Source organism: Apteryx mantelli, chromosome 2 (genome assembly GCF_036417845.1).
Source record: "Apteryx mantelli isolate bAptMan1 chromosome 2, bAptMan1.hap1, whole genome shotgun sequence".
Taxonomy (NCBI): domain Eukaryota; kingdom Metazoa; phylum Chordata; class Aves; order Apterygiformes; family Apterygidae; genus Apteryx; species Apteryx mantelli.
The window spans coordinates 121934975-121948575 of NC_089979.1; the positions used below are offsets into that span (position 1 = coordinate 121934975).

At 40.7% G+C, this 13601-nt stretch overlaps 1 protein-coding gene across 1 annotated transcript in view; it reads right to left on the reverse strand.

The window, feature by feature from the left end:
• LOC106491159 (collagen alpha-6(VI) chain-like) overlaps window positions 1-13601 on the reverse strand; it is a 60706-nt gene that overhangs the window by 25937 nt on the left and 21168 nt on the right. The window contains exons 14-22 of the mRNA XM_067292182.1: window positions 13247-13300; window positions 10780-10851; window positions 10286-10312; window positions 8086-8130; window positions 7796-7849; window positions 7478-7540; window positions 6333-6398; window positions 5056-5109; window positions 4041-4076 (exon numbers count right to left, since the gene is read on the reverse strand). Coding sequence (XP_067148283.1) covers window positions 4041-4076; window positions 5056-5109; window positions 6333-6398; window positions 7478-7540; window positions 7796-7849; window positions 8086-8130; window positions 10286-10312; window positions 10780-10851; window positions 13247-13300 — 471 coding nt within the window. The remainder of the gene's footprint in view (window positions 1-4040; window positions 4077-5055; window positions 5110-6332; window positions 6399-7477; window positions 7541-7795; window positions 7850-8085; window positions 8131-10285; window positions 10313-10779; window positions 10852-13246; window positions 13301-13601) is intronic.

A 13601-nucleotide genomic window follows, 5' to 3' on the forward strand; every position in this document is an offset into this window, starting at 1 on the left:
CACCCTGATATCTGCTGGAAAGACAACACAGCTAGGCACAAACAGTCCCAGAGGTTCCTGCAGAGCATTGGTGACAACTTCTTGACACAGGTGACACAGGTGGTGGAGGAGTCATTGAGGAGAGGTGTGCTGCTGGACCTCGTACTAAAAAACAAAGAAGGACTGGTGGAAGATGTGAAGGTTGGGGGCAGCCTTGGCTGCAGTGACCATGAGATGGTGGAGTTCAGGATCCTGCGAGGAGCAGGCAGGGCACTAAGTAGGATCGCAACCCTGGACTTCAGGAGAGCAAACTTTGGCCTCTTCAGGGACCTACTTGGAGGAATCCCATGGGTTAGGGCCCTAGAAGGAAGGGGCGTTCAAGAGAGCTGGTTAATATTCAAACATCACTTCCTCCAGGCTCAAGAGTGCTGCATCCCTATGAGTAGGAAGTCAAGCAAAGGAGGTAGGAGACCTGCATGGATGAGCAAGGAGCTCCTGGCAAAACTCAACCAGAAGAAGGAAGTCTACAGAAAGTGGAAAGGGGGGCAGGCCACTTGGGAGGAATATAGGAACGTTGTCAGAGTATGCAGGCATGCGCTGAGGAAGACTAAGGCCCGTTTGGAATTAAATCTGGCGAGAGATGTCAAGGACAACAAGAAGGGCTTCTTCAAATACATCAGTAGCAAGAGGAAGACTAGGGAAAATGTGGGCCCTTTGCTGAACGGGGTGGGTGCCCTGGTGACGAAGGATGCAGAGAAGGCAGAGTTACTGAATGCCTTCTTTGCTTCAGTCTTTACTGCTCAGGCCAGCCCTCAGGAACCGCAGACCCTGGAGGCAAGAGAGAAAGTCTGGAGAAAGGAAGACTTTCCCTTGATCGAGGAGGATCGGGTTAGAGATCATTTAAGCAAACCTGACACCCACAAATCCATGGGCCCCGATGGGATGCACCCACGAGTGCTGAGGGAGCTGGCGGACGTTATTGCTAAGCCACTCTCCATCATCTTTGAAAGGTCATGGAGAACAGGAGAGGTGCCTGAAGACTGGAAGAAAGCCAATGTCACGCCAGTCTTCAAAAAGGGCAAGAAGGAGGACCCAGGGAACTACAGGCCAGTCAGCCTCACCTCCATCCCTGGAAAGGTGATGGAGCAGATCATCCTGGAGGCCATCTCCAAGCATGTGGAGGAGAAGAAGGTGATCAGGAGTAGTCAGCATGGCTTCACCAAGGGGAAATCATGCCTAACCAATCTGATAGCCTTCTCTGATGGAATGACTGCCTGGGTAGATGAGGGGAGAGCAGTGGATGTTGTCTGCCTTGACTTCAGCAAGGCTTTTGACACTGTCTCCCATAACATCCTCATAGACAAGCTCAGGAAGTGTGGGCTAGATGAGTGGACAGTGAGGTGGATTGAGAAGTGGCTGAATGGCAGAGCTCAGAGAGTTGTGATCAGCGGCACAAAGTCTAGTTGGAGGCCTGTAGCTAGCAGTGTCCCCCAGGGGTCAGTACTGGGTCCAGTCTTGGTCAACTTCTTCATCAATGACCTGGATGAAGGCACAGAGTGCACCCTCAGCAAGTCTGCTGATGATACAAAACTGGGAGGAGTAGCCGATACCCCAGAGGGCTGTGCTGCCATTCAGAGAGACCTGGACAGGCTGGAGAGGTGGGCAGAGAGGAACCTCATGAAGTTCAACAAAGGCAAGTGCAGGGTCCTGCACCTGGGGAGGAATAACCCCATGCACCAGTACAGGTTGGAGGTTGACCTGCTGGAAAGCAGCTCTGCGGAGAAGGATCTGGGAGTGCTGGTGGACACCAAGTTAAGCATGAGGCAGCAATGTGCCCTTGTGGCCAAGAAGGCCAAGGGTATCCTGGGGTGCATCAGGAAGAGCGTTGCCAGCAGGTCGAGGGAGGTGATTCTCCCCCTCTACTCAGCCCTGGTGAGGCCGCATCTGGAGTACTGCGTCCAGTTCTGGGCTCCCCAGTACAAGAGGGATGTGGCACTACTGGAGCAAGTCCAGCAAAGGGCTACAAAGATGATTAGGGGACTGGAGCATCTCTCTTATGAGGAAAGACTGAGAGAGCTGGGCCTGTTTAGCCTAGAGAAGAGAAGGCTGAGAGGAGATATTATCAACATGTACAAGTATCTGAAGGGAGGGTGTCAAGAGGATGGAGCCAGACTCTTTTCAGTGGTGCCCAGCGACAGGACGCGAGGCAATGGGCACAAACTGAAACACAGGAAATTCCATCTGAACATGAGGAAATACTTTTTCACTGTGAGGGTGACAGAGCACTGGCGCAGGTTGCCCAGAGAGGTTGTGGAGTCTCCTTCTCTGGAGATATTCAAAACCCGCCTGGACGCGATCCTGTACAATGTGCTCTAGGTGATGCTGCTTGAGCAGGGGGGTTGGACTAGATGATCTCCAGAGGTCCCTTCCAACCTCAACCATTCTGTGATTCTGTGATTTTGTAATTTTCACCCTGAGATAAAACAAGATATCTTTTCCAAGAATATTACCTAAAAGTTCACTCAACAGAAGGGCAGTGATGTCTTTAGCAATTACAGCTCTGGAGATAGCTCCTTTTCATTGTGGCTCCACAGAGTATAGGTCTGGGAAAACCAGGGCTTCAACCCAACAGTGACATTTGTGATAATGAGACAATTTTCCCCAAGTGATTAAAGGATCTTTCTGGAAGGATCAGTCAGCATCCATGAAGGTTGATCTGTTCCTTATATCCCATACAAGCATTCATACTGCACTATATTCTCTTGGAGATCTATTTGGGGAATTCAACTGTCTTCAAAATCTTGATTCATTTCTGGAACTCTCTCCCCTCTGTTTTCACAGAAATAAAATCTTCTACATGCTTTGAGCTGGTTTTCAGAGCTGCAGTTAACTCCGTGTTCTGTTTATATATTGGGAAACCACCATTTAAAAATAGCTTTAATTTTGTCTCTGCTGCATAGCTGAACTTCCTATAAAGACAGAAATTAGTCAAATTACGTACTATCTGGGGCTCTTTTTGAGGTCCAAAAGCAACTTATGGACTCTTGGCGACTAAGGGATTGATTGTGTGCTGGGCCAGAAGTACAAGTCTTGAAAGAGCTACTCACTTCAGTATTTATAATGCCACACAAATCTGGTTTGATTTTGTGCTGGATTTAAGAAGCTTAAAATGAAAGATCATTCTTCCTTTTTCTCAATCATCAGAACCTGCCTTTCCATAACTTTATACTTCTGAACTAATTGGTAATTTTTTTAATAACTTATCAGGCAGCATATTATAATCACATAATTTTAGTCCTTCTGAAGATAAGCAGAAGGGGGAAAAGCTTTGGCTGAACAATGCCAATGTATATGCATTATTCCCTTGCATATGAATGTGTCATAATTTCTAATGGAAGCTGCCAATGTCCCTGGTGAGAATCCCAGACAAACTCTGTGGATTCTGGTTTTCTGAAAAATCAAAGCCAGCATAAGTTTTGCATGAGGATATTTTTCGGCAGTTTGATTCCTCTCTATTATAACACCACCACGCAGGACAGCTAGCCTAAAGGTCTGAGGAATATCAGAAAGTTAAATCTTTTCTACACCCCCTATGAAATGGAATAATTCTCTACAGAAGAGAGTTTTAGAGCGCGCAGGTGTGTGTCCTTGCACATCTGCGTGCATGTAGGGAAGCAGGAGGAAACCATTCAACTTTCAGCCTTGTGCTTCAGGAATGGAGCCTGACTGCTCATTGTTTTCACCACTAGTGACTGTCTCTCTTCCATTTATGTTCCCAAATTTGCCTTAACAGTAAAAGAAAATGACCTTTTATTTCCATGAAAGCTTTGATTCTCCTTTAGAGTTCTAAAGCCTTCAAGTCAGGAGGGCCTCTAGTACATCCATCTGAGAGCCAAAGGGTGTCGTGGCTTGAAACTGACTTTTGATTGTTAAATAAAATTGAATTCAGTGTCTTGTATCACGCTGAAATTTCCCTTTTAAGAGGACCAAAAGCTCAGGCTGGATATGTGGCTGGACATGTAGTTGCATATAGATAGGGAGCACCAGTGCTAGCCACTCACCTTTATGCCTGGAGAGCCTCTTCGACCTTCGGCACCCTAGGAAGGAGTGGCACAAGAGATTACATCCAGAACACTGAGCAATATGTGAAACATCTGCTTATAACCATATACGTTCAGCTTATGGAAATCAGATGTCATTTTCAAAGAAAGGAACAAAAATCCCATTTGTTTAAGGTAAAGATGAGGAAACAGTGAATTTGGGCTAGAAAACCTTAAACAAGTAGTACTATTATCAAAGAAAATGCTTTAGACCCGTAGAAAGTGCAGAGGGAAGACATCCTCCCACTCTCCCATAGCCCCCCAGCAAAATTCTGGAAAACATCTTCCCAGCCCACTGCCCCTTGGCTAAAAATTTAGCAGAACAAGAGCCCTCTCCTCTCTCTCTGAGCCAAAAGGTCAGCACTGCTTCCCTCCACATACTGCTCAGCAGCACTAGTGAACATGACTGTTAAACCTCAGCATCACTAGAGTCTTCTAGAATGTTTCTGCAGCCTGGCTGTGGAGCGATCAGCATCCCAGACATTAGCTTTAGGATCCTTTCTGACAGACTACAAAAGGTGCCTTCATACGTTCCAGTCTCCAGTAGATTAAAAAGAGCAGCTCAGCTGCCATTGAGCTTATATAGGCTCAGATGGGCATATGGAACTTACTAAGAGTCACAGGAAGGAAGAGAGGATAGATTTATCTATGCTGAAATTTCCAATCAATTAAGGCTTACAGAGAACGCTGCCTCATCACCAAGTATTGGGCTTATAACCTCACATGAGTCAGATTTAGATTTTTTGCTGGACAGTATATTCCTGATTAAAAAAATATCCAATGTAATACACATGAGCTGCTAAATTTGAAGTCAATTATTTTTTTGCTATGTAAGTTTTAGAAGATTTTTTGCCTGTCATTTCAGCTGTTTTAACTATGGGAAAAAAAGAAAGGAGAGGAAAACTGGTCTTCTCAATGGGAACTTCATTGTGTCTTGGATCAGTTACTTCCACCCTATATTGACAACTGTTCTTACATCAGCACCAGGATCACCCTGCTCTCCTTGGAGTCCTTGTGGTCCTGGATCCCCCTGCAAAGCAAAGGAATGAACAAGCTCTTTAAATATTTTATCTTATTCTTGTACTTGCACATTCTTATTTTTATGATTCTTCATTGATTCTTTTCCTAAAGTAATAGTTCTCCTAAGTAATTTCATTGCAATCAGTTGTATTATGCTAAACATTTGATCTTTGTTTTCTGAAAGTTGTTCATAAACAAAAATTGTAAACAAGAGAGATCAAGCTTGCTTTAAATTTCTAATACATCCGATACTAACAGCTGATATTTGGTCAAGGCTTTTGTGAGATCATATTTGTTGACTTCAGTCTTTCAGTTGAACTTCTCAAGACAGACTGATTAGAAAGTAGTGATGTTTATTGCCAAAGTGTCATCAAAATACAATTCTTCTCTGGAGAGTGAGCTTTGTAGTTTTTCTGCTACTTTCAGCACACTCTGTGTATACATATATGTACACATAGGTATGTTTGTCTGAAAATACACGCACATGTTTCTTCAAACTGAATCAAATTTCTACAAAGGGATTTTTCTCACACTTGGCTAGGTCTCACCCTCATAAGCTTTCATCCATGATCACTTGTATACTATTTTTCAACTATATATCTTTTTTTTTTTTTTTTTTTTAGAAACTAAGTATGATAGTAAAATGGGCTATGATTTTTTTGTTATATTTCTTTTCTTGCAGTATTGTTCAAACATCTCATAAAATTCAGACATCATTTTATAAGCACGTATAGAAGCACTTATGTTCTAATACAGGCCAGAACAGAGTTCATCTGCCACTCCAAGGAAACAGCAGTTAGATAATAAAATATGTATAACATGTTGATATCCAATGCATTTTCTCCCAAAAACATTTTCAACAAAATCCCTATAATCCATGACTAGAAGTGTCTCAATTTGTTGATGTGAGTTTGTGCTAGAAGAACATATTTATCCGTATTTGCCAAATCCAGGCAAAAATTGCAACATATCTTCCCTTAGATCTGACCCAGTTTGACAGTCTAGCTCATGAAAATATTAACATAGTCTTCACTACAGTCCTTTTTAAATTATTTATTTACTTATTTTACAGTATCAAGAATTTCTTAAAACTTTCTGTGTTGCAGACATACACTAAAGACAAAGTATAAAACAAAAGAAAAGAGCTGCTTGGTCATTGGACAGCAATGTCCCATGCCAGCAAACTTAGCAAACATCCAAATCCTCTCTCTTCGTAATGCAGAACATGCTTACCTGCTGTGCTGGGTTTCCTTTTTCACCCATAGGACCAGAAACATTATTGCTAATCCCAGGATCCCCCTGGAAAAGTCAAGCAGAAAGCTCAGCGTTTTGTGTGACCACACCTTTACTATTGTAACTACAAAGGCAGGATATGCAAATAGGATTAATGAGATTTGTCTTTGCAGCCAACAAGAAATGCAAAGACTATTTTAAAAGAGGATGTTTGCAAGAACATTATGCACGCAGTCCTGCAAAGTCCTCAAGTTTCTTTTGCAAAGATGTGAAGAGAAGTATTGTCAACGGGCAACAAATTAAACTCCGAGAACATGAAGCTGTTCTGGCTGCTTTTGTATAGTTAACTGAGCTAAGATCATAACTGACTGGTGATTTTCAGCAATGGGTTGTCCTAGAATGGAGCTGCATTCAGGCACTTAATGCTGCAGAAAGGGCAGCTGGACCCAGACAGCTGAAATTCTGAGCTTTCAAAGAGACCATGCTACTATGACACCTGACTTCTTGTATAAGCATTAAAACAGAGGAGTCAACATGTTATCTTTGATTGTTTGGAACAGAGGTCTCCAAGATGCATGTGAAAAGACAAAGTTATGATACAAGAAGTGTTATGCCTCCACTGAAATCTTAGTCCCCAGAAACAGCAATTTATATAGGGTTTGCTCTGGAGTATGCAAGGAAGAAATGTCAGCATGAAAAAGTAACTTTCTCTTGCATCATTATAAATTTCTAATCAAGAATCAGTTCATGGGGTTTTGAAGTCATTCAGAAATCCCTCTGCAGGGCAGGAAACACCAGAGGACTAAATAGCTCCAGAAGGAGCTATGTTGCCCACAGTAAAAAAAAAAAAAAAAAAAAAAAAAAAAAAAACAGAAGGGAACAACCAAGAGACCTTCGGCTTAAACATCTGCTTCCAAGCAATGTATCAATACATCAGTCCATCTGCAGCCAGAGAATTCAAAACTCCTGGAATACACTGTACTCTTTGCAAAGTGCTGTGCTGTCCTCCTGGACATGATCCTTCATGAAGGACTCTTCAACACATACTATATTTCAGGTAAGTCCATCACAAAATCAAGTCAGAAATCAGCATTCGTTGCAATGAAAGCCTTTTCAACCTACCAAAAATGAAGGAGTACACTTACATGATCTCCTCTTAGACCAGGCTCTCCTCGCTCACCCGATTCTCCTCTGGGACCTTTTCTGCCCTTAAGTCACAAAGACAACACAAGCAATTAGGGTATAGGTACAGACAGTATCTGAAGTACAGGAAGGCCGGATAAGTGAACACAGATCTGTTTAAGTCAATGGAGCTACACTGATTTACACCAGGGAGTCACATTAAGTTAGAGAATAGGCATCTGGTAAAAACAAGTCACAGGCATTACAGACTTGGCATTATATTTTGGAAAGATGGCAGTGGCTTCCATGAGATCTAAACATTACTATAAAGGATACCTCACCTGTTTTCCTGGCCTGCCTTTCTCACCAGAAGGACCAGGAGATCCACGTTCTCCCTAGACCCGCAAAGAGTAAAAAAACAGAAACGCAAATAATTAATGGATGTTCCTTCTTACAAATGTGGTTCACAAATTGTCTAGCAGGATCCAATTTCTGTCAGATATGCAACTCCAAACATTAAACAACTGAATTTTGTTCAGGTTCAAAGCCCACTCAAAGCCACCACAGTCTGTACTTCTGAACCCGGAGGTAAGCCTCTTTAATTGCATTACATGTTTGAAGCAAAGACTACCTGTTCTCCATCAGTGCCATCAAGTCCATTCTCACCATGTTCACCCTGTAGCAATATGCAAGAAACATCCTATTAGCATCAGGAAACTTGCCTGTTTGGACAAGGAGAAAGTCTTTATACAGAAGGAGAAATGTTCACCTGCTTTGGGGAACTTGAATAAGAAAAGTGGTTATTAATGGCTAGCAAGAATAGCCAAGAACAATAACTAAACTAAGAAATAAAGAAATTTTAAAGAATTATTAACTTTTAAAATAATTCATAGTTAAGAATAGGTAATATTATGAACAATGGTTATTAAAACTATAGGTCTCTGCCAGGATTTAAATTCAGCTTTGCCATCGGTCAGTTTTTCAAATATTTTTCCAAGCTGCAGCACTCTCACAATCGACATATATTCCAATATACCGCTCAGTTTTTAAGGATACTTTGAAGTGCCTCTTTCCTCTTTCTCTACTGGGATAAAAATAAAAGCATTAACTGTGATGTTCTTAGTTGTAATAAAGAATGAAATTAGCAGGGACTACAATCATTTTAATACCCTGAAAGCTGAAAAGGTAATTAAGAAATCACTGAAAGTGGCACAAGACCATGTTCTAAATGCTAGTTAAATCAACAGGAGTCTTAGTCTGATAGAGCCTACAGATACAACTGTTTTGTAAGTTTTGATGCTAAATTGAATGGGTCAAAAATACCTAGTAAAAGTTCCTGAGAGAAATTTCATTTATTTACAAGAATTTTGAATGTACTACCAGAAAAGTTAACTGGCTGTACATCTTGATATTGATGTTCATAAACAAGCATTTCTTGATTAAGTATTCCAGAAAAATGTTGCACACTAAGTAAGCAATCATGACTTTTGTTCCAGTCTTAATTTTTCCCTCCCTCTTTTCGTACCTCAGCAAACCTGGGCCAAACTTCACAGTATTAAATAATCTGTATTGCTTTTTTTTCCAAATCACTTTATTAAAACGCTTTGCAGCCTTCAATAAATGGCCTCAACCTTACTAGGTTACCAGTATTGAATCACATTTTTCTACGCTGAAAGTTTTGTATTTTTAATTAAAATAAAATTAGTGGATATAGTGACACAATATAATGAAGAAATTTCATTTTTCTTGGATTTCCCTACGGTTTGTGCTCCTGAGGTTAGTTGCTCCCGATACATCCCACTGAACAATTCAAATTGAACAAGCCAAAATCAACAACTGTTTTAACTCTCACTCTATGTTTCAGATATTTAAAGAAGGACAAATAAGTTAGGGAAAAGACTAGAAAATGCAATAGGAAGCAGTAAATACATGGGAGGATTAAGAAAGTCAGTAAAGGGCAGTGCTTCAAATAGAGCTGAAAAACGCTCCCTGAACTTTCCTGCATGTGTAGCTGCTCAGGTTTGGAAGTAAATGGTGTCGAGGAAAAATTTAGGACCCTCAAAAACTCAGGAGGGTTTTTGTCATCAAAACACCCGATATAATGTGAATTCCATTTTCACTGCTCTGGCTTGCAACCTAACGTTGTTGTTATGATCTTTCTCTTCCAGACTTCACATTGTATTAACAAATTCGTGACAATAACTTTTTGATGAGCAGGTATGTTTGAAAGGCTAAATTAGTGGAGTTGCAAGATCCATGGTTGACAAAAACAGCTGACAGGGAAGTTTGAATAATGAAAAAGTGTCAATAATGACTCAGTGAAAATGATGTCCAAAACCACAATAAATATTAGTCACAATCTTTTTCCCCCCCTTTCTGCTCTGCTTCTTCAACATTTAGAATAAAAGATTCAGCTGACTTAAGTTTAGTCACCCAAAACTTATGTGTCTAGTCAAAACTAGATAACTAGGGTTTCTTTAATCAAATGAGACAGAGAGATAACAATCATTCCCACCTCTGTTTAACACCTGAATGACTGCCTTGACAGATGATTCAAATTGCTAGTAAGTACTCTTCCTTTTCTGGCAACTACACTAAATCAAATATGACTGCAACCATGTTAAAAATTCAATACAAATAAGACTGCTGTTTTCTGATAGTGTGGCACCTAACAGCTTGCACTTAAATCCATTTTTATACCAACATAGGAAAAATACATGAAATACCCTGATGGTTTTACACTGTTTTCCTTCAGTGCTGGTATTTTCATCTTACAAAATAACATGAACTGTTCTCCTTACAGAAAATTGGTCACATGTAAGATCACATACCTGGCTTCCCTGATAGCCTCTGGACCCCTGAAATTAAAAGCAAACATGGATGAAATTTGGTGAAAGTATTTTTTGAGCTTGAGAAGCAGCCTGCTGCATAGAGGCATGTGTGGGCTCAGTATTTGCAGTCCATAAGCGAAAGACCTGTATTGTCACATAGGGAATTGAGCCCTTTCCTGTAGGAAGATGGCGCAGCCATCATTTTCATTCCTGTCCTGTGAAGCTTTTTCATTTTTAGCCAAGGACAGCTTGGAGCTGGTGATGGAAAAGCAACTGGCAAGTCGCTGAGTCAGCAAACTCCCTAGCCATTGGACCGTGCTGTGTGTCTGCAAAGTACCTCTTGAAAGAAGACAGGAAAAATTCTCTGCTATTCTGACAGCTGGGTCTTGCTCTTCACCCACACTCCAGGAAAATAGCCCAGCGATTTGTCCTCAGTACCGAGAACAGGTTTGTGGGAAACAAGATTAGAAAATTTTTCAAAGTGACATACTTGCCTTATGACCTCTGGCACCTGAACATCCCCTGTCTCCTTGAGTCCCGTTGAAACCGACTGGACCTCTCTCCCCCTGAGGAGCAAGTGGGAATATTAAAAGTCGTCCATACAAAGCTGGTCACTGGTTATGTCATAAGATAAGATTAAGGCAAGACAGAATTAAATATCACCACTCACTACAGTAAGGACACACTTGGAAGTCACTGGAAATTTTTATACTGGCTTTAAAGGGCTTTGACTTATTCTCTGCAGAGATCACTCCACTACCAGTTTGAGTTGCACTATGGTTGTCTGCTCTAACTATCACACCATGTTTAGACTGCAGTGCCAATTTCTGACTGAAATATTTGTACTTGAAGGTATAGCACTTCAGTAGTTTGTTTTTTAACCAAATATTAAATGCCTTCCCTCTGGTCACTGATCTTTGAAGGCTTCTATTCCCTGTCTCTTAGGACTGAAGCTTTAAAAAATACTAGAAAGAGAGCAACATCTCTGAGCAGCCCCTAAAGGTTTTTCAGAACCCCTTAAAATTGCTGCCTAAAAATGTAAACAATGACAGAGTAAATGAGAGCAAACACAGAGCAGGCATGACAGCTCCCATGCTAGTATGCAAAAGAAGATAAACCTAGCTCAGCAAAGCAGGGACAATTTCTACACTTTCTTTTCTCCTCTTTTACAGAAATGCATCTCTCTAGATTTGCAAAGATACAACATGGATCACATTGTATCTTCAGTTAGAAAATGGTGCTACAGCACCACACCACAGTATGAAAATCTAAAAGTTTGAGCATTTTGGCCTGGCTCCATGGCCTATGTGATGCTTTAAGACTAATTTCTGAAGTGAGTACTATGGCATGATAAACCAACACTGTCAAGCATTGTTTCCTCAGTCTCTTTCCTCTCCTTTTGCCATCTTCTCTAATCTATTATCAGCACAGTCTGCCTTTTGTTATGTATTTTATTACACTCAGTTGTTTTGGATGCTTCAAATTCTTTCAGCAGGAGAAAAGGTTAGCCCTTAGTAGGGAAAATGTGCAATATGAAATTCACTTATTGGCTTCACTTCCAGGAGTTAAAGGAACTTTCTGAAAGTGTGGAGATGACTTCTCTTCATCCTTCCACAGTAAAGAGAAGGAAAAGGAAGGGACCAGAAAATTCAGGAACAAGATTTCTGTCATGCATCTTTTGCACCAGATTGTCCTGGATTCTCAGAATGTCAAAAATAGAATTTCAATTTCCCCCCAAAAAATTCCAAATTATTTTCACCCCAGACCACTGCAAAAAGACAAGATTTAGAATCTACTTTCAAATCAAAATGCAGTGGTGAAAAATTAGTGACACTCCTATTTCAATGTATTCAAAAAGTTTTACATTAAAAAAACAAAAACAAAACTCAGGGTTTGAACTTGAATTCTCATTATGCCATGGCACTCATATCTTGCAAAGGATTGTGAAAACAGTTCTGTTCCTGAGTCAGCAAGACAAATATTTTTAAGTCATCCTAGAAATCGCTTATATGAAACTTCATTATGTCAGTTAGCAAATTAGGCCCCTGGTTAAGAATAAAAGATTTCTGTGAAAACAGTTCAAGTAGCAACAACTTTTCAATGAAACTGTTAAACGACTATCACAACATGCTTTCTTGATAATCTCGGATGAGAACTGTTCTTTCCCATTACTGCCTTTTTCTGAACAGACAGTTGGCTTGCCCCAGGCAGCCTCACCAGGGCAAGTTCGGGTTAGCTGATCTATACTGAGAATAGGAATTACTCCAATGTGGATTGTATACTTATGTACAGAGAAAAATCCTAGGCTTGTTCTTCGTTTGCAGGCTTTTACCCTGTAGTTAGGAGTGATGTTCAAGTCATAGGCTGCAGTGCTGTAAATCTACTTCTGTGTTTAGTGCTAAGGAAATTCTCTGTTATTCTTTGGAGAATTTTTGTTTGTTTGTTTGCTTCTAGAAGCAAAAGAGGAAAAAATACTCCCAGTGGGCTGGGGTTTGGTTTATGTACATTATGCTGACGTTTATGGCAGGATTAGCTCACTGCAAAGGATTTGGGAAATGCATCAAAACAATAATCACATGCTACAAAACTTAACTTTGTTATCCAGTTATAAGTTATGCATTCATGCTAAGAAGGGAAGGGATGGTCTTTTCTGTGAGAACTGTCAGCACAAATTCTGGCTACAGTCTGTCATGAGAAATGAGTATATCAGTTAGCCATAAATCTGCCAGATAAAATGCTGTTGGATGATTCTGTCTAACCAATTCTGATTCTGGATTAGGAGCTGTCACTAACTATGGTAAGGTAGAGGTGCACAGAGAATTGAGCCCATATATTCACCTTCAGACACATGCTGCTTAGACACACTTTGGATTAATATTGATGAGCACTGAATGAGTAAGTGCAGACAGATTCAGGCACCAACTAATATCATTTTAGCAAGAAGAAACAGTGTATACTTACAATCCCACCTTCCTCACCAGGATGGCCAGGAGATCCTCTGTAACCTGTACTTCCCTGAAGACAGGAACATAAGACATAAGTAATACTGTTCTCCAAGCATACTGGCTTCATTTGTATCAGATTACTCTGCAGATGCAGACAGAAAAAATTTCTTGAAATCTAGATCTGCTTATGCTGGCGAGAGCAGGCTCCATCTATGGACAGTCCTGTATACTTGACATGATTGTGAAAAGAATAATTACAATAATAATCAATAACATTTCTGTACATTATTTCAGGAAACTGTTTGCTTAACAGAGCTCACTGGAATATTTGGTCATATTAAACATCCTTCTTGGGGGGTTGGAAAAGGAAG